The sequence below is a fragment of the Molothrus aeneus genome, chromosome 6 (genome assembly GCF_037042795.1).
Source record: "Molothrus aeneus isolate 106 chromosome 6, BPBGC_Maene_1.0, whole genome shotgun sequence".
In the NCBI taxonomy this organism is placed as follows: Eukaryota; Metazoa; Chordata; class Aves; order Passeriformes; family Icteridae; genus Molothrus; species Molothrus aeneus.
In genome coordinates, this window is record NC_089651.1 from 40,462,321 (window position 1) to 40,483,508 (window position 21,188).

Genomic DNA, 21,188 nt, shown 5'->3' on the forward strand with positions numbered 1-21,188 from the left:
TCTTTTTCTTCTTTTTCTAAAATTTATTTTATCTTTTTGCTTTGTTTGTTTTATTTTTTGTTTTCTCTTCACTGAAGGAAAGTACCTTGGTAAGCGCTCTTGAGGTCATCTGTGAATGTTGGGCTATTTAAGTAACAGAAGTTGGGATTTGGGCTCCACTGATGGAATTTACCAGTACAGGTCATCTCCCTATCATTCCTGTTTGATAGTGCTTTTCTCTGTCTATCTTGAAAATTACAACTCCAGCTCCTCTTACTGTGGAGTTCCACAGTGCAGAACAGTGTTTTATGGTTATTTTGCCTTCCATTTTAACCTTAATCTCATGTTGCTGTATCCAGTGATCTTCATTTCTTTACGACAGATGCACTTCTCAGGTAGGGAGAGGTTCTAGAGCCTGCACAGCAGGTTTCAGCTTTGCTGTGAGATGTTAAAATCTAGTCTCAGCTAGCAAAGTTTCATCTTCCTTCACACGGTCAGCTGTCATTGGACCAGATCTGCAATATGTCTAGGTGCCCTGTGGGAATAGAGATGGATGCACCTGCAGTGATTTCTGTAACTGCTCCATGACCTCTAGTTCATTGTGGCCCTCTGGGCAAAGCATGGGCATTTATCAACTCATCACACTGTCTCTGAGAGGGCCCAAAACCTGGATTCCTCTCAAGTAACACCAGGCAAAGCAGCTGAGGAACGTGAGATGCCTGCCCATATTCTCAAGGTCAACAGTCTTGCCAAAAAACAAACTTGGCTGATCGATCCCAGAGATAGGAGATGAGGTCAAACTTTGAGGATGAAACAGAGAAGGGAAAATTAGGGGATACTTAGGTCAAATGAGATCATAAGGATGCAGGACCGTGAATTTACTGCATATCAAACATCTATATTCCTATCATCAGACTCACAGATGTGATACATAAAAGTGTGCACTCCAGCTTTGCTGATTCACAGAATGTTTTGTCCTGTCCCCTGATGGATTTGAATCCTTGGGAGAAGGAGTTGCCACAAATACCAGGTAAATAGGCTGAAACTGAAATAGAAATTACCCACATGACCATGGTGTGGAAACTTTAAGCAAGCAGAGGTTCCAAGAAGAAAAGTCAAGCATCTCAAGTCAGTCAGAATTCTTTGCCATGTCATTAGGAAAATGCATGTTTAGTTTTTCTTAAAGCCTTTGACAAATTTTCTTGCTGAAGGGAAAATTTAACCTCTCAGGTTAATACTATTATCAATTAAAAGGTGTCAAAGACCCTACTCAGAAAAGAAAGAGAAGTCAATTTTCAGCATGATAAAGGTTAACATGCATTACCCACAAAGATCAGTATTGTGGTGTTTGATCCATGTGTTAATGATCTGGGAAGTGGGTGAACAATGAGACTGCAGATGAAATCAAATTACCAAGGAAGAGTGAAGAACTCCAGAGGATCCTAATAAAGCTGGGTGTGTGGCCTGCACAGCATAGTAGCACATGAAATACACTGTTGACTATTAAAAAAACATTGCACACCAGAACGGTTAATTTGATTTTTTCATCTTAAATGATTCTAAATTAACTGTAGCAACTCAGGAATAAGATGGAGTGTTGCAGTAAGTAACTTCCTAATACTATTTGTTGAAGAAATGGTAACAATTCAGGTTTTCATTTAAAGAGGGGAAAAAAGCAAACAGTGCAAGGAGTTACATAATATGTAGACTGAAAATAACTTTGAAAATATTGTAACGTCACTAGGTAATGGCATGCCTTTGCCTTGACTACTGTCCAGACCTTCAGCTGGAGAAGTGATGGAGCAGTGCCAGTTCCATGCTGCTGAGGAGCTGGCTCATTGAACTCTGTTCTGGACTGAACAGAAATAGCCAGACTAAAGGAAGTTCAGAGATGGATGATGAAGCAGATAAGAGATCTGCAAAATCTTCTGCATGGAGAGCAATCATATAGATAATGAAGAGCTGAATGAGGAGAACATGGCAAAACTACATTTCCTGAGAAGGAGAGTCAGGAGATGTTCAGGGATCCTGACAGACTGTGAATATATTATAGGCAAATAAAACTGGGATTTGTTCATACACCGCACAAGTAATCCCTGAAACTCATTGCTGTAAATATCATAACATTTAGCAATCTTCCAAAAAAAGACTGAACACTTTTAAAAGGAATAAGACTATCTGTGATGAAAATAAATACAAAATGCTTGAAAAGTTCTTTCCTGAACTGAAATAGTGACGTTCTTTCCATAAATTTTAGAGTATAACCCCTCTTTAAGAAGTGGGAATTTGTGTGGCCATGCAAAAGCTCAATACTAGTAAATAGAAGAAAGATTAAGATTTAAGATTGAGCAGATGATTTTTTGAGCAGATGATTTTTCCTTCTGTTTTGAGGCTCCTCTTTTAGTGATGATAGTGCAGCAGGGCAGGGTAAAGGGTGAGATGCAGTGAGAGAAGGAGTTAAACTTGAAAATTAATCAAAGACTTCTGTATTACAAATGAAAAAATGAAAATCCAATCTGAGCCAGTCCTTTCTGCAGAATATGCTACTGAACATTTTGCATAAAGCTAGGACAGCCCATTCTCTACCAAACACCTTTTTCACCTGGTCTGCCACAGGGAAGCTTGTTTCCTTCTGCTGTCTCAGGGTAGATGGTGCTCTGGGTAGACTGTGCTTCATCAGTACTCATGCTCCTTCCCAGCACTGCAGCCTGTGAAGAGCCTGAAATTATGATCTACACGAAGAGCTTTGTCTTTAGTGTGAGTCTGTGGGGAGCAGGTGGGCTGGTCTTAGTCAATTGTACCGATATTCCTCAAGAAGAGCCTGCATGGGGTTGAACTTCCTGAGCCAACTGGAGTTGGACTGAGGTGGCAAAAGGAGGGCTCTCTTTTGAGTAAACCTGGAATGGGGTTTGGCCAGGTGGTTGCTGAGTGCTTTGCTCTCTCCCTGCAGGCTGCTCGGCAGAATGGCCACGGAGGAGCGGCACCTCTCCTCCAGCTGTGGGTCCTTCATCAAGACCGAGCCCTCCAGCCCGTCTTCTGGCATCGACGCCATCAGCCACCACAGCCCAAGCGGCTCCTCCGACGCCAGCGGTGGCTACGGGATGGCCATGGGGGGCCACCCCAATGGCCTGGACTCGCCACCCATGTTCAACGGCACGGGCATCGGCGGCGGGTCCTGCCGCAAGCGCTACGATGACTGCGCCAGCGCCATCATGGAGGACTCGCCCACCAAGTGCGAGTACATGCTCAATGCCATCCCCAAGCGGCTGTGCCTGGTGTGCGGGGACATTGCTTCGGGGTACCACTACGGCGTGGCTTCCTGTGAGGCATGTAAAGCCTTCTTCAAGAGGACTATTCAAGGTATGGCGGGAAGGAATGCGAACTGAGGCATTCACTCCATAGAAATAAAGGGACATGGCCCCAGATGTTGCTGAGACTGTGGTGTCATATAAAAGGGGGAAAGGGAGAATGAATGTAATGCACCTAACTCTCCATCCTTTTGTATGCTTCCTCTCTCCTCCTGCTCAGTTCTGGTCCTTCCAAATCAACATGGACATGGAGTTAAACTATGTGATGGTAGGAACCTTTGCTAAATTCCATGCCTGACTGGCTACCAGATTTGGGTATCTGGACTAGTGGATCTTCCTGCCTCTGCTAGTGGCACTGATACTATGAGAATGTAGCAGCTAGTGGAGTAAGGCCTGGACAGGAAGTGCTTTGCCTTCTAATGGTGTTTTAAGGCCCATTTGAAGAGCAGATGCTTCTGCCAAGAGATGGAATTTATGTAGACATATCTGTACCCTGAGGTGAAAGCTCCAGCATTACAAGAGTAGAGAAATTCTACTGTCCTACTAGTCCTGATATGTAGCAATGAAATCCATACAAACCTCAGCACAAAACTGGACAGTGAACTTTGGTGATAGTCAGTCTTTTTCTCCTTTTCCAGTTTCACCAACCTTTTTCATTAAGATGCATATTCTTTGAAGATAAAAAAAACTAGGCACTGAAGAAGATGAAGTTTTTGTCAGCCTCACTAAGGACGAGCCATTCCTCAGGTGATTTTGAAAACCTCAATGCACGTATGTGTAGATGAATTGCAGTGCATTGCTCCTTCATGTACAATTCACATATGAGGAGCATGGCTGTGTCCTGACTGCCAAAAGTGTGCTTGCAGATGTGCACATGTGCAGCTACAATGTAATCAAAAGCAGGAGTGCATCCAAACAACTTCCAATATCCGTGGATGCTTGGGTATACTTATATACACACGGCCCATGTGAGCAAACATGCCTGGAAGTACAGATACTCCCTTTATTTCCTCCACTAACTGGAAAAAGGACAGGATCATTCACCTGCCAGTGGGAAGTGTATTGGGTTTGCCAAATATGGAATGCTGACTGAAGGCAGCTCTACAGTTAGCAGGCAGCTGTGCATGTACTTGGCTGCTGGCTGGGGTTAGTCCACCACATCAATACTTCCTTGCCTCCTGTGAAATGAAAGAAATGCATATGTGGAGAGACCACTCACTTTGTTAATTGAATGGATCTGATTACACTATGTTGCTGGGGATGTTCAACTCTTGAGCAGTACAGGGTGTAGTTTATCCCAGGTCTCCTCAAAAGTCACTATATCTATCTTGTTTTCATAGATTTCAGATATCTCTCCTTAATGTGGAAATCTAGCTGTGGAAATAATTACTCTGCCCCACTGATACTTCCTTCCTTATTATACCATAGCCATCACAACAGGCCTAGCATTGGCCTGTTCCCTGGCAGGGTTTCTGTGATTTGTCATTGCTGAATCTCTGTGATTGAATGTGAACTTTTACTTGCATTTCTGTCAGCACTGACTCCATCCTTTCTCCAGCCCTTGGACCCTTCCTAGTGTTTCTTTTAGGCACATTCAGGTGCTCAAGCAGGGACAGGGTAGCACTCTGAAGCAAAGTCCTGGTGTCTTCTAATACAGGGAAAGACCAGATAATTAACCCTTCATGGAAGTGATACTGGAGGACTCTGTGGCAGAGCAGAAGAGATCTTGAGAAGGAGAAAAAGACATAGGAACTTTCTCTCTGAAAACTCTTCAAAAGTAAATAATGCATGGTAGCAGAACATGGAGCCTGTATCAGCCAGGTGATATGCCAGCTTACTGAATCCCAACAGGGGAGAGTGCTTCCCTCCATCTTCCTTTCCCTAGCAGAGCCATATTCTTGCTCCCTGCGGTTCCCTAATTGATTGCCTGTTAACATGTAGCAGATGTGGGGGGGGAAAGGAGTAAGTGGAAATTTCTCTCACCCTGTCATCAGCTTGGGCTGGCAACTGAGGTACCAAAATGCTTTTATTCCTCAGAGAGATTCAAGTGTGCTGTGCCTGAGGGTGAGCAATTTCAGCTATGGAGCTGAAGGCTGAGCCCAAGGAAGTGGGCAGCAAACAGGTCTGCAGAGTTTGGTAGAGTCAAGAAAATGCACTGTTCCCAGGGCTCTGCTGCTGTGGGAGTGATATCCAAGTATAGCCCTGGGTGTGCAGAGGAAAGGATTTAAGGATCAAATGAAAGAGGAGGCAAGTGGCAAGAGCATTTCCAAAAGGAAAGCATTTCCATTATCCTGCAACTTTATTATATTCAGTAGCTGTTTGAAGCATCTAACAGAAAAAGTGAAACATCTTCATCCAGGCTGCCTAACACTGATGTAGGCTTTGCAGAAAGGATGCAGATGTGTATGTTGTATAACTGCTTTCCCAGTGTCCTAGTACCAAAATCTTGCCATGATTCAGTATGCGGGAGTGGCATTGACTCAATGGTTTGAGCACTGAGGTGGAGCAATGACCCCAGGACTTCCCAGATGCTCAAGAGATGGAATAGGTAAACTCATCATCAGGCTTTTGTGGTCTTGGACAAGCCACTTCCCTTCTCTGTCCTTGAGTATTGACAGGTGAAAAACTAATGAATACTATGACAGTACTTACTCTGCTGGCCTTACACGTGTATGCTGCCATAAAATGGGTCTAAATCTGTGCTGAGTTACTAAACTACTGCTGCCCTGTCTAGATACCCCTGACCATGAAGCAGAGCTTCACATCAGGTCCCACTGCCAACTAGCCCTGCCCCCTCCCCCCGCTACAAATTACCCCGTGCCTATTACAGTTTTTTAAGCTGCATTAACTCACATAAAACCTGCATATCTTGAGGCAAGAGTATCTTGCAATGGCCTTTTGATTCCCTCTGCTGCTCTAGCAGCAGCAGAAAGAAGGGACATCCAAGCTGCAGACCTTCTTTAAGCATGATGACTTTTTTGCAGCTGACTTTCACTTGGCCAGCTGAGGCCAGGTTGTCATGGACAGCAAAAGGGCTGCTGCTTTTCAAATGATGGGGAGAAGATAGACTGAGAGCCAGCATGGACATGGCTGAATATCTCTGAGGTCACTAATATTGCTGTGTGGGAATTTTCTGTCAGTAGGATTTTTCGAAAGAAAAGTGGAATTTTTATCAAGTCAGATTTCCTCAAGAAAAATTTTGATGATAGGAGAAAAAAAAGGAGGCAGGAGAATCCAAACCATTGATTCCCTTCTAGCTGAAATGGAGTGTTTGGTTTTCCTGAGCTAGGACAGGAAGACAGGATCACCCAACACACCCTTAACCCGTCCCACAGATTATGGGGAAGCATCACACCTCTGTCCTTTCTTATGTTGTGTTACATTGCCCAAGGATCAAGGCCTGGAAACCTGTGTGGCATTTCCACTTTGCAGTGTTGGCAATGCTTGAGACAGAAAAATGAAAACCTGAGGTGAGATGAGAGAACACATCCCTGGGCTGCAGGTCTTTCTCTCTAAACATGATATCTTGAACCCCAGGATTATATTTCCCATGCTTTGAAGCAGTCAGAAATCCTAAACTGACCTGAAGCATTTTCAGTCTCAGCTAGGCTGACAAAATTTTAATCCTGTTTCTCTATCATTGTACTGTTTCATGGGATTATATTCTAGTAGCAGTTTGCATTTACCTCACCTGACTGTGAATATTGTGGAATGTGCAATCTAGTGCAGATAGGAAAGAATCTGATTTCAGACATGTTTAAGTGTGCTGCCATTGGTGCTCAAGAGAAGTCTGATTTGAAACGAAAGATTTCATACTAGTTGAATGTAAAGGAATGGGTCTGTTACCTAAAATATAGTTTTGGACGTTTATAAATAAAAGCTTTTTAAATTTCTGTTTCATGGAAATCCTAAGGAATCCTTTCATCCAAATTTAGACAAAGGCAGATACTGGATTTTTTTACAGGATAGAAATTCTCAATCAAAGTCTATTCCTTCTCTTAAGAGTTTGCTCAGTAAGTAAAGCATTATGTATCAGTCAAATATATTGTCATTCTCTTTTGTTCATTAATTGTTACAACTAGTAGGTAGTTTTGCCTACTTTGAATATTGACTAATAATAGTGCTGTGTAACAATATGAGTCCTTCATTATTCAATATACTCATGACTGTAACAACCTTGCATCTATTTTTCATCTTCAAATGGTGAAAATAAAGGCTATTTCTAAAATGACCCATTATTATAAAATAAAAACTCAAAGCTCAGCAAAACATTGGAGATTCAAAGAGACACATTTACCATCATCTTCTGGGTAGGAAAATTGTGTTAGGCAAAGTGTCTGCATCTGTGGATTTGCAGCTTGAGTCTTGCAAGCTTCAAGCTGAGTGTAGCAACAGAACTGCTGTGTTGGGATTTCTTTACACCAAGAAGGGGCTTAAAAGGTGGATATTGCAGCTCAGAAGACTTGTAGGGATTTATAACAGGCTTGTAATAAAGTCTTCTAGGGCTTTCTGGTTCTTGTTGTGGTGCTTGGAGTGGCTCCTAGGAAGAGGAGTGGTTGACAGAGGTTTTCCTGAGCAGAAGAGTGTTACAATCCACACTCACAAAGGAGGTTTTGTGTCCCTACAGTAGCATCCACATCAGCTGGGCACTGTCCTGTCCTTCTGTCCTTCTCAGAAATGTCCCTGCCACTTTTCAGGTGGGAGTTCACAGCTTTCCAAAAACTTCTAAAGCTTACCCAGGGTAAGTGCAGTATTTCATGATCTGGTGCTTGACTGCTGCTTACTATTCACAGATCAGTTGAATCTAAAAAACCATCTTCAGTGCAACCTCAGCTCTATTAACCTAGTGTTTTCTGTTTGCCTCAGTACATCTGTACAGCGAGCTCTGTGCAGAAGGATCTTTTCTGTGGAAGTTCTGTAAAATATTTCTGTGCCTGAAACCCTATAGACAAATTTGCTGCTGATAGGGAGCCCCAGAACCCCCATCCTGCATGCTTGTGCAAGCAGGAGGCTGATTTGAGTGAGGTTTTGTGAAATGTCCAAGCCTTCTTTTGTGAGCAGGAGGCAGGTGTGCCGCCCTGAGGAGGCAAACAGTGCTGGTGTTACGCCTATATGTATCCTGTTTTCCTTGTAGCATCATTTGAATCCTTTTATTTGAAAGCTGAGGCTTAAAAAATAACCCTTCTTACCTCATGCATATCACTGAGAGATACTCCTCTGATTTTCACAAAGTACCTCTCCTCACACCAGGGCTTGAGCTGTGATGCCTCAGCTAGAAGGACTAATTGAAGTGAAGAGCAATGAAGAAGAAACAAGAAAAAGCAAGATGGGCTTTTTTTAGCAATCAGAAGCTGAAAATTATTTAAGGACTTTATTGGCTATTTTTATCCAGTCTTTCCTGGGTTTCCTTGCAAAAAGGCTTTCTAGAAAGGTAGAACCAGCAACAGGGAGTAGCTTGTGTCCCCAGTGCTGTACTGATTTCAAGCTCTGTTCCCCTGAGACCCCTATCCCTAATTTAAGCAGGAGATGGGTGGGATTTTCTGCGCTCCCCAAGCTCAGGGAGGCATTCTTGTCTTCCCAGTCAATCCTGTTCCAGAGAGGTGGGGTGAATATAGGGTCTCTTGAAGTTTTGGTGTACAATTTTCTCAGGTGCTACTGATTATATGTGCACTAAAAAATACGTTCCAAATTGTTTAACAGTCAGAGGTCTAATTTTGCAGACAATAGGGTAGTTTTGCAGTTCTCCAGCATAAAGAAGCATGATCTATCACTTTAATAGTCCTTTGCTGTTTTGTAGCATCTCTCATCTAAGGGCTTTAAAGTACAGTTACACCTTATTGAATAAAGACTCACAATCTCTCCAGAAGGTAGGTTTGGTGTTCATTTCATTTTGCAGATGAGCAAACTAGGACATGGTGAGGAAGTGATTTGACCTCCAAGGTGATACATGAAGGCTTACAAGAAATCCAAACTCGGATCTGTTCACCTACCACTTGATTACCATTTTTAAGGTAAATCTTGTGCCATAGCATTGCCGAGGTTCTACCATTTTTTAAGATCAAATGTAACTATTTTCTAAGTAAAGGAAATCTCTCTAATAAGCAACAGCTCAAAGCAAGGCCTTGTCTATTGAATTATCCCCTTTTTCCCCCCCTTCCTTCTGGGGCACATAATCTACAGTTCATGACACACAGAGACTTCACTCATGTTTTGTAGTTGCATACAGAGTTGTCCATGTCTGTGTGCACCTTTGTGTGCTGACACTCTTCTGCAGGACTTTGCAGCATGCCCAGCTGCTGCAGTGAAGGGAAGCTCTCTCTCCGAGGCCCCTGTGCTGGCAGCTGGGCTGGTGATGTGACTGCCAGCCACTGGGAGACTGTTGGAATTTCGATGAGTTAATCTCATCACTTTATCACAGGGCACTTACAGAAATTACAGGGAGCTGTGAGCAACTCACTGTGCTGGCAGCCAGCCCCAGGACCCATAAAAGAAATTGAGACACAAAAAAAAAAACCAAAAAAAAAACCCGAGAACTCTGGTAAACTTTGGAAATGACAGTTTTTTTTCTGGTCGAGTTCTGCTTGGGTAATGCTGATTGTGCCTTCCCTAGTGATGCCCCTGCTTTCTGCAGTAATGGCAGGCATTGCCCCCAGCTGTGGCTCTCAATCTCTGCAGTGCACAGCATCTTTTGGGGCCTGATATAAAACTCCCAGTGCTTAGGCTCCTCTGAGGCTCCTTTAGCAATCGCGATCCCAGCACAGACGCGTGTTTGAGAGCTGCTTATTCGAGCTGCACATGGAGTGTGTACATGGTAACCAGTACCTACACATCTCTGACACTCTCCCAGTTAGTTGTGGTGTAGGATTTGTAGACTCTTTCCAGTCTATGCTTGCCAAAGGATCCAGGGAATAGAGGCATGGGGAAGCCTGGGGATCTGCTTGACGCTATGGAGGGACCTTGAGCTTCCAGATGAGAGCTGTCACTGTCTCCCACTGCTATAAAGGCTCAGCGTCCTTACTGTAGTGTCACTATGTTAGGGGGCAAATTTTTGGCTTTTGGACCACAAAACATGAAATCTAGTATCTCTCCAGAGCTCTGATCATGTCTTTGGTCAGAAAGGTTGGCATTCAAACAAAGGCAAAAAAAAGTGAGACTGTGTCTGAGATTTTTCCCAGGTTTGCTCCTGCTCTATTCCTTCCTGTGCGGGGCACAGCAAGTATCTGATCATGAGATCAAGGCCACCATACTCATGGGTCTGTAATGTGCTGGAGCTCTGTGTCTAGAACAGGAATTGGTTTATTACCTTGAGATCTAGCTTGAATCTCAATTTCCAGCTCTCTGAGAATGTTGATACATGGCTGGCTATTGAAATTCAGATGCTGCACAATGACGAAATATAGCCTGAGTGGAAGCAACTTGTGCAGCACACTCTGTTCTTGCTGACAAACTGCATTTGGGGGCAGATGAGCAGTGGTGAGAGGAATGGGGTGGCTGGGCTGAAGCTTAGGGGAAGTTGCAAGTCTTATGACAAAACAAGAAGCAAGAGGAAGAATGTTTATATCTAGTAGGCTGAACACCTTTAGGCTCTGGGAGTTGGGTGCTCCTGGGGTTTCACTCAGCATGGGCCAAGAATAATGAGATAAATCAAATGGTGCTTTCTTTCTTTTGATTCTGTGCTTTGTTTTTCCACTCAGAAATCCAAGGGGCTTTCCAATAGCTTAGTGAACCCCAAGGTCTATTAACCACTCCCAGAGATTGATATGTTTCAGATTGTTGATCTTTATTTAGAGGAGGGAAGGTCTTGCACAAAACACAAAAATCCATTACAAAAGTAGGAATAGAAATCAAGTCTTGTCCCAGTATTACTAAACTGTAAACTATACTTCTAATCTGATGCTAGACAAAGTCCATATTGTGTGTTCTCTCAGCTCTTACCTACACTTCTCCCTACAGGTCTGATTGAACTCTCAAACCTCAGTTTCCTACTCTAAATCATTAAACCAGCTTTTCTGTTGTTTCACCCATGTAGAGCTTAGGTACCTTTTTCAGTGCTGCCTGATTTACCAGTAACTAGACTGCCTTAAATGTGTTGTCATTGTCAATGCATCAGTGCCAAGTTTAGATTTCCAGTCCAGCTCCTCAGCAAACATTGCCCAGCCCTCTTCAGAAACATCAGCTCAAAGAGAATGGCAGGATTCTGTTTGTTGTCTTCTAGTACTAAGTAATTGTTGTCTTATACTGTGATCCAGCATAATTCCACTTACATCCTTTTATCAGACCCTTGCATCCCTGTTTTGGTTATATTTTGGCTTATAATAAAATATGATGTGATTAAAAATAAATTTGGGGTGCTTCTTTCTAGTTTTGTCTTATAGGCAGTGTTGAGGGGTGATCATAAATAAAAGGGAATGAGGAAAGTGGGAAGGGGGAAAGAATCCTGTGCAGAGGATGACAGCAGGTACACAAGGACTAATAAAATAAAAATGTAAAGATTGCACAGAGAACCCATGTTCATTTTACAGGACATGTTACTCACCTTTCTCAATGCAGACCTATTGCTTCCTTGCTACCTGTAGTATGCCAGCTGGCAGGAGGAAGCAAAGGAGAAAATGCTGTCTCTGAGCTCCCTGGTTGCCCAAGCAGGACAAGAAAGGGCAGGTGACATCCATCCCACAGACATGGAGCAAGACTGGCAGCAAGGGAAATTCTAGTAATGACTGAACTGCTCCCAGTCTCATCCCTGGACTTCAGGGAGCAGCCCAGGTTTCAAGGGGTGCAGCACAAGGGATGATGACATGCCTGGAGGACACGTGCCTGAAAGCCTAGCACTGCTGTCATCCCCTTGGCTGGGTCAGCAGGGTAGAGTCCCAGAGGATGTGTGTGTAAGTGAATGAGCAAACATGCAACATTTACAGACTGATGGTGATGGAAATATCTGGGCACTGCAGCCTATCCATGGGGAGAACATGATTCCTGGGTGACCATGTCTGTGTTTGCTTTCAGGGAATATTGAGTACAGCTGCCCGGCCACCAATGAGTGTGAGATCACGAAACGGAGGCGCAAGTCCTGTCAGGCCTGTCGCTTCATGAAATGCCTCAAAGTGGGGATGCTAAAAGAAGGTAAGACAGAGACAGAATAAAAATTTTCTCTGTCCCAACAGTGCCAGGGATTCCAGACCTTGCAGAATCTCCCAGGCTAACTACATGCTTGCCCTCTTTGTGTTTCTGAATGTATCTTTCTACAGGCTCTGTTAGAGAGTCAGGATGGGCAGTGACCAAGGGGGCAGTCCAGAGAGGACAGTGGTTCTAGTCAGGGCTCTTGTGCTCTGTTATTAAACAACTGGAAACTGGTAGTGCCAGGCCCTTTCCTTTCCCAAAGGAACCCTGGGCTGGAGGGTGTTTCTCTTCTTGCACTCTCGTAATTTTTTGGTGTTGAGGAGGAGAGGCTCTCATTACTAGGTTGGCAGCTCTTCATAAGGGAAGGATGGAGTTAATTCATAGCTGTGGCACAGTGTGCAATGAAAGTCTGCCTGTATTACTGCTCAGGGGACTTTCTGAAGATGGTTGGTAGCACAGGTTTGTCTGGGAGCTGTGGGTCCCCTGCTCTGCATACTCAGGCTGTGTTTTGCTCAGCCTATTGATCTGTTCAGCACTCTCTGAGCAGTGTTCAGCTTCTCTCCTGTGCTGTTTTTCCTCCCACACCCTCCTTTTCAATCCTTGTCCATTCAAGAGGAACCACAGGGAATTCAGTGGCAATTAAACACATTCTTATGGATTGACTTTAAAGGTTTGTTTCCCTTGGGTCCCTCTGGGAAAGGCAGTGAGGGGAGGAGGGGAAAGAAGGAGAAACACTGCACATAGCCTCTGCATCACTATGCCAGCAGAGCGAGGTCCTCTCAGCTAACCACAAGAAGCAGCTGTGGTTATGCACGAGTCCTGTATGCTGGAGCCAAGATGCCAGCATACAACTTTCTTCCAGGTCATAACATCACAGCAGCTGGTAATAAATTGTACAATGTCAGTTGGGTGTGTATTGCTTCTCACTAGAGCTCTCTCATTTCTTGAGAGGCAGGTTGATGGCAGCCAGTGTTTTTAAGAATGTAGATTAGACATTAAACCCATTTTGTTCTTTGATGGATGTGTAGTTTCTGAGGTTAAATATCTTTCTTCTAGAGCATACCAGTTACCACGGGAGGAGATGCAAGCTTCTGCAGTTTGGCCCTTCCTGACCTAGGTGTAGAGGTGGAAGGCTCAGAGCATCTTGATCTCCTACTGGGAGGGAGGCACCTGCTTTGTAGTTAGAGACCACTGGAAACCTGCTTCTCTTCATGTGGTAGTTCAGGGAGGGGATGTATCCCACTACCCACTAAAGCCAATATACGCTGGTGACACTGGCTTTAGTGGCAGTGCAGGTTGTTAATGCACTGTAGCCTATTCATATGAATCCCACAAACAACCTTAAATGCCTGTAGTGGCTCCAGGCATTCTGCAGAGCAGCTGCACAGGTTCAGGCTTGCTGGCTGCCAGTGTCTGTGCTGTCCTGCTTCTGAGCAGTTGAGGCTCTTGGAGCTGGCAGCTGGGGGAGCAGTCACAGGAGGCAGTGCTGGTGTGCTGGCTGTGTGGTCAGGGCATCTCTGCTTCCAGTTCTGGGAGTTCAGCACTGTTCAGAGTAGGGTCCTGTGAAGGGTTTTATGTCTTAGCCTCCAAGTTCTGTGAAAACAGTTAACTCCTTCCAGACCAGAGTTAGTCTGGAAAGCAGTGTAAATTCACTCATACCCCATTGTGCCTGAACTCCCACACCCTGTGGAATACTACCCGTGGCAAACTGAAATTTGACCCTATGGCTGCTTTTGTGCTGAAGTGTATTAAGTTATTATATAGAGATTGATCAGGCATCATTAAAGTCACTGGGGAAGAGTGGTTTGCTATTGATGTTAGTGTATCTATGATCCTGCCCATAATATTTAGAGCTGTGGAAAATACAGCATAAAGATTTATTGATAGCAATGGGATACAAGAGCACATGATAATATCAAGAAGAGCAGAGGAGACTACCCTAGAAATCTGCAAATAGGGGTCCTGTGTCCTAACAGAGAGTGGTCAAGTGATGTTGGGCAGGCATCTTTTTTTCTTTCTTTTGCTCAGTATCCCAAGCTGAGAAATAAGGGTCATACTGCTTTGCTTTGCAAAATAATTGTGAGGACCAATTAGTTAACTTTATGTGAAGCTTGGTGGAAGCACAAAGTATTGGTATACAGAACTCAATCAATATACATCTTTAAAAGCCAAATCCAAGAAGGGAGAAAAATGGTGTCACATCATTTGGTCTCCACAGAGCCAAGAGTTTCTAGAAAGAACAAATCCATAATTGTTTGAATTGCTCAAAATGCAGAATTGACAAGGGATTTCAGATTAGAAAAGGTTCAATGGTCTTTTCCATCTCCGATCTGTCGTCCTATTAGCTCATCCATCCTTTTTCTCTGCCAAGGCACAAGTGTTCCCAACTGTACCATTCTAGTAGTTTAACTGTTTTTAAGAATCCCTGATGTTTTGGTTTCCCCAGAGAGCCTATTCTGCAGTCTCCAAACTCTCATTAAGACAAGAGGTCTCTTGATATTTGGGTTATGATTATTTTCCCTTTTAATAGATCCCCTTTCTACTTTTCCTTGGTGTACCTCTCTCATCATCCCTGGGTTCATGCATGGCAGAAGGTTGCTAAGCCATGTTCTCTGTCCTGCTTGATTATCAAAAGCTTGGAGAAAAGCAGTCTTTTGGTTAAAGGCAAGATCTAGAAATCAGTTCTTCTCTTCAGTTTTCTCCTTAATGTCCTTGGGCAAGCCACTGGGCTTGTAACTCAGTGGGGATATTTCTGGGTAAAGCAACTATGCTTTTGCTCAAGAAGAATATGATATTCCATGAGTAATTAGTTAAGGGCTTCATTATTTTTTCTCATTTTCCTGATTATTGTTGCCATACATGATGCCATCTCCTGCCTGTTGGGCATGTGGCTTTACCTTGTTCTAGAAGCAGAAGGCTACAGTACTCAAAGATGGCAAAAAACAAATAACCATGACTTCAAGGTCTGCTTTGCACTTGAAATGCTCAGCTTGATGCTGCAGGAGACTTGAATCCTCCACTTGGGGACTGCATATAAGGGTCACCAGACATCTCTTCTCCCTGCGCAGGCTGCAGCTGCGCAGAAAGCTGTGAATGCAGCCCTTTAAGATCCAGGGAGACTGGCCCTGACATAGACATGCAGGTTATTCAGGCAATGCCGAGTGAATGAGGATCAGGGCAGGAAGAGAGCCAATGGAGCAATCAATAGGTGTCTCAGATATCCAGGCCACTTTCTTTAAGAGAGCTCTGATCAATGTATTGCAACAAGGGAACTGCACGGACACCAGAGCTTTGCTGTCTCAGGTTCTCCTGGTGTGGTGCTGCAGAGCAGGCAAGACTCACTGGGGAAAGTGGCAAGCAGAAAGCTCTGCCCATGGAGCCCAGCTGGCTCAGATGTCTGAAGTGTTGGCCTGTCTGGCTGTCTGTCTCTCACTTTCCCCTTCCATCTGGAGTGTGCCCCGAGGGAGCATTAATTAGCCCTAGCAGGCTCTATAGGAACCTGCTGAATCTCAAGTCCAGCATTCCAGCAGACTCCAGTCCCGGTGTTCTTGTAGGGATGCACTGTCCCCAGAAAATCTGTGCTCTGCTGCTCTTTGCCTTGCTGCACCACCAGCCTGCAGGCAGTGGAGATGGGCATCTTCCCAGCTTTGTCTAGTAGAATTGCATATCCCTCTGCTCTGCAAAAATCAGGGAAACCAGTGATACTGCTCACCCCAAATGGGGAAGATTATGTCTGGTGTGGGGGGATGGCCAGTGCAGGAAAAGTGTGCCCTGCAACTTGCAGTGGAGAGGCATTGTTCAGAGCTGGGAATCCTGGGGTTGGTCCAGCCCATGGCCTCTCTTTGCTCCCATCGCTGTGTCTCTTGTGCCTCCAATGACTAAGTGTAGTTCTTTAACTGTGGGCCCTACAGAGTAGATGTAGACCTTCCTGGATTTCTGGAATGATGGACTGAGAAATTTCAGCAGTTTGGCTGCTCAAAACTCTTTTAAAAACTCAATATACCTTGTCAGTGTTAGGAAGAATATACCCTTGCCATTCATGCTCTAGCCCCCCATAGACTTTCTGTTGTACAGCAATTTGTTTGTCTTCAAGAGGCAGATGTAATTTCAGATGGCATGGTGCTTGTGTATGTGGGCTTAGAGGATTCATTTTGGACTTTGGTTGGCTGGTTAAATATGACGTCACAACTTTGCCCTCCACACCTCTGCTGCCTCTCTGAACCTGGGGCACCCCAAGTCCTCCAGAATCTGTGGCAACTCCTCTTCTCTGACCTTGGTATCTGTAGGCCTGTTTCTTCTGTATTTTCTCATGCCTCTCTCTCAGCTTCTACCCCTTCTTGAATTTGTTATCGCAGAGGCACCACCAGCATTGCTGAGCTTTGGGCAGTGGTGGGTCCATTTTGGAGCTGTCTGGAGTGGACATAGGGGCAGTTTCTGATGTCTTCTCACAGAAACCATCCCTGCAGTCTCCTGCTACAAAAACCTCGTTACATAGATGAAGTGCTGCCCATGAAAGGAAAATGTTCTGAGATCATCAGAAGAGGGATGGGGATAACAGGTGAATTGCAATGAATCAAGGCTTCTCATTATAGAACTCATCTTTGGCTGGAAATGACAGACAGGCAAGTGGAGGAGAGGCAGCCACACCAACGAGAATAGACTGGCTGTTGTCTGGCTGTTTGGCCCTTTCTCTTGTGGAAGCTCTGCAGAACTTTTTCTTCAAAGGATTGTATTGTTTCTAAAGCTGTGTTGTTCCCTGTTCTGTGCTGGCACATCTGCAGAGACCCAAATAGAGCATGAACAGTTCTGAAAAGGAAGCAAAGCTGGGTCATGAAATGCTTTTCATGAAGTGCATGCACATGCAATTGTGTCACATCACAGCAGAAAACCACACAGCAAAGAAAATGTCTGTTAAAAAAAAATCTCATCCAGGCATTGAAAAGCATTGATTATTCCCCCAGCCTTCGAGTCTTCTTTTCCTTCTTAATGGAAGTAATGTATACTATGTTGCTAAAGTTGTCCTCTGCTCCCTGCCAGGGCTGAGACTTGTCTCCTCAGAGTCCTGCTCATGAGGGAGTCCTAAGTGCAACTTTTGGGATGTGTGAGTGGCTTCTGCCCAGTTTCTTGCAAACATCACTGACCGGCTTCCAAGAAAGAGAGCAAAGACTGAAAGGACCCTGGGGATGTGTCCAGTGATAGACCAGATATACCTTATTTCAGAAAGTAGAAGATAGGAGTTTGCAGGAGTACATGCACTGCAAGTGCTAAAAGCAGGAGAGGGGGTTCCTCAGATAGGAAACCTGCCCTGTATGAGTTGTTTTACCCCACTCTGAATGTCTTTGAAGGTAAGTTGTCCTCAGGCCTTGCCTCCTGGCTCTCAAGAATCACCTTTGTGTGGTGAGGGTGAAGTCTACAAATAAAAGGAAGGAAGGTAGAAGGATGTGTAATCTTGATCTGGGTGCACAAAAGGGAGGCTTTTTAACAGCAAGGGAGAAGTTAGGCAATTATCCAGTAAAGACATGTGATTTATCTCATCTGCATGGCTCTCTTTCCTCCCAAAACTGTTATGCTGTAGTAAGCTCAGGTACAACCATTCCTTGCCCAGGTTTTGTTCCTTTGCTCCCAATGCATTTCAATAAGAAACACTAGAGAACATTCAAAAATTGAATTCAACAGGGAACCCAAATTCTATGCTACAAATCTCCCAAGCTCTTGGACTTCTATCTGTCTAATATAATTTCTGATGTAAAGTTTGCTGGAATGTGCGGATACTGACACTGCAGCACCAGGCAGTGAAACGGGCAAGAGAAGTCTACAGAAGAGAGTCACAAAGTTCATTCAGCTCATCTTCCTGTTCCCTTTTCCTTCCTCTCCCTGGTGTCTTTGGGAATACCCTGCCTCCCAGAAACTTGCAATAACCTGGTAACCCTTGTATTATCTAGTGCCTGCATCTCTGTGAATGCTGGAGGTAATCCCCACTTCCAAGATGGTGAGACTGTAATCTCCAAATTTCAGAAGCAGCTATCTCTTAAATCCATTTCCTCTTCAAGACCCTGGCTGATTAGGAAACCCTGTACTCAGTGGAATTGCCCTGGTGTTTATTCCTAACTCTTCAGTTTCCCTTACCGGCTGCTGATGTCATAAATTTTTCACAAGGAATAAAATCTGTCATCCCGGACAGACTTGGCTGTGTGATGTTGTAAATTTGATGCGGTCATGTCATATCTGAGCAAGGGATTCCAAGCACTGGCGACTTCAAACCGCTTCCACTTACAACTTTGCCTTCATCTTCTACTAAAATCCAGATAACTGAATCAACAGCAGCGCTCCTTTTCAGCAATGTAACCAAATGGAGGGCGCTTAATTTCTGTTTTCAAGTGAAAGAATCTCTCAATGGAGCAAAGTGCTTCCAGCAGCCTCTCCCTCCTGCCCCCATTCCCTCTTCCAGACCATGTGTTCTCAAAAAGATATTTGATTTCAGTGAAAGCTCAGCTGACATCCCTGCAATATGCTTGGGCTCCTGCTTTGTGCTTCCTGGGAAGGATGAGGGCTCCTCCGGGGACCCTGGGTAATTGGGTTAGTGGCCAGCTCATGTCAGGAAATTAAAAGGTAGCCCCGATCAGGTTGCTGCTGTGTGCAATTTAATGGCTTTGTATTTATAGAGTACTCTGCCTCCAGCCGCTGCCAGATATATCACTATTGGAGGTACCCAAATGAAAAACGAGAATGAAAAAATGATTTTTCTTTCTCTAAAATGTCTTTGTGCTTAAAAACAGACAGGCAACCCCCTGTCCTTTGAAATGGGATCTCTGGGAGCAGTGAGTGGCATCTTGATGACTCTATCTTCCACACCCAACTATTTTCCAAGGCATAAATTGAGCATTTGCAATGTAGCTGGAGCTGAGTTGTGACAGAGAGCATGTGCTGCCTTTGGCAGGTTGATGGTAATTCTCCAAAGAGGAGGCTTCCAGCAGATGGGCTGTTCACAAATTGTACATTGGGCTGAGTGCACTTGGTGTCTGTTTTCTGGACATAAAAATGGCACATCCAGGACCATCCCTACACCTTCTCCCTTATCTAATGGATTATGAATCTGTTCAGTTTGGTTCCTCTCATTCATTTTAATTTTGTGGTTCTTACCACACCTAACCAGATCTCCATTCTTTTAAACATTGAAGTCCAGGTTCCATCAATATACATCTAGGTGGGTTCAGAGAGGCATCACCTCTACATAGGTTTATAATAAATACTTTGTGTATTCTGTCACCAAAACTGTGCTTAGTGCTCTTATAATATGCACAGAAAAGAGAAAGCAGATACAAACTGCAACAACCATCCTGGGATTTTTAGAACCCAGCCATTGTTCTAGAAGCTTTTAAGCAGTTTTGACAACATAGCAGGTAAGATTCTTCAATGTAAGCAAGAATGGGATGGGACTGAATATATGCCTCAATGCTCTACAGTGGCTTTAGGCATGTGCCTCTGATAACCTGTGTGCACCAGTGACTCAGCTCTGCTGAGATTCTCAATCCCTTTCCCTGACTCACCTTTGAAGACTGTGCCAGCTCTTGACCTGCAGGGTATCCTGAGAGGATCTTTATTCAGGACTTCCTGGCTCAACTGTGCCAATTTAAGAATTCAATAAGTGGACAGTAGTTCTTAGCATTAGAAAAACCACTGCTGAGGTGAGGACTTGAGGAGATGCTTCAAGGCTCAAGCAGAGCAGCTGTTAGAGGCTGGACAAAGCAGAACATGCTGTGTAGGTGGGTCTAACTCCTGTCCTCTGTGGATCTCCATAACAAGTAGACCTCTTTCCATGTCATGGTGGGGTTTCTCCATTGTGTCACATATTAAAAATTGTTGTTCTTGATCCATACTTATGCTCCTCTAGCTGTTCTAAAATCTGCTCCACTGAAATACATGAGACAGAAAACTGGACTAGAGGTAGCACTGGTTTCACCCTACAGGGTTTCTCTTGGTAGTCAGTGAAGAGAAGTATCTGTCATGATGCCTCCTCAGGTAAGTGTCTGGCCAGTGAGCTGAATGTGGAGGTGCCCTTTTCTCTGTTGTGGGTCAAGGGAGCCCAGATGCCCAGAAGGAGCTATCAAAGTCTAAAGTAAGGTGAGTTAAATCACACCTAGGGCAGCAGGTTCCTCTAGGCAGCAAACACTGCTTTGGGGCTTTATTTCTGAGTTCTACCTCTTGGAAAATCAGTGGGACTGAGGCTTTGCCATCTTTTAGGTCCTGTTGTGAAAGGCAGCCTTGGTCTTTTCCTAGCAGGCATGTGCCTGCATCTGTTGCTTTTGCACAGTGCCCCTCAGCCCTCTGCTGTGCAGGCAGGTATTGTGGTATTGTGGCCATGGGTGACATAACCAATACAGCTGCTGACCTGCTTCAGACTGTTTGGAGGGCTGGGAGGGAAGCAGTCAGAGGAGAACATTTGCATGGACCATGGATACAGGGTGAACACATGGGTGTGGGGCTTATTACAGAGAGGTGTTGCAGAGAACAAGGTACTGAGGTATTCTTTATTCCCATTTGCCCTTGAGGCCCTTTTTAGTTCCTGAGTTTCCAGAGGGAGCAAAGGTGAGGGAGCAAAGTGAGAGGGGCTCAGCAGGAGAAGAAAGACTTACATTTGAGAGACAGCAGTGGCTGGTGCTGCAGACAGCCCTGCAGAGCTGGCAGCCATGCAGCTGGCACTGGCAGAGGAGAAGGACTGGTCTGAAGCTGTGTGGGTTCCACCTGACTCTGTATGCTTTGGACCAACTGTTTGGGACGTGCTGC

At 44.5% G+C, this 21,188-nt stretch overlaps 1 protein-coding gene across 4 annotated transcripts in view; it reads left to right on the plus strand.

The window, feature by feature from the left end:
- The first annotated feature begins 2,929 nt into the window (after positions 1–2,929).
- Positions 2,930–21,188, plus strand: part of ESRRB (estrogen related receptor beta) — a 37,172-nt gene continuing 18,913 nt past the window's right edge. The window contains exons 1-2 of one of the 4 annotated variants that reach the window (XM_066551928.1): positions 2,930–3,339; positions 12,291–12,407. In XM_066551928.1, coding sequence (XP_066408025.1) covers positions 2,943–3,339; positions 12,291–12,407 — 514 coding nt within the window. In that variant the 5' untranslated portion in view covers positions 2,930–2,942. The remainder of the gene's footprint in view (positions 3,340–12,290; positions 12,408–21,188) is intronic. The other 3 variants (XM_066551931.1, XM_066551930.1, XM_066551929.1) reach the window with 3 other exon arrangements.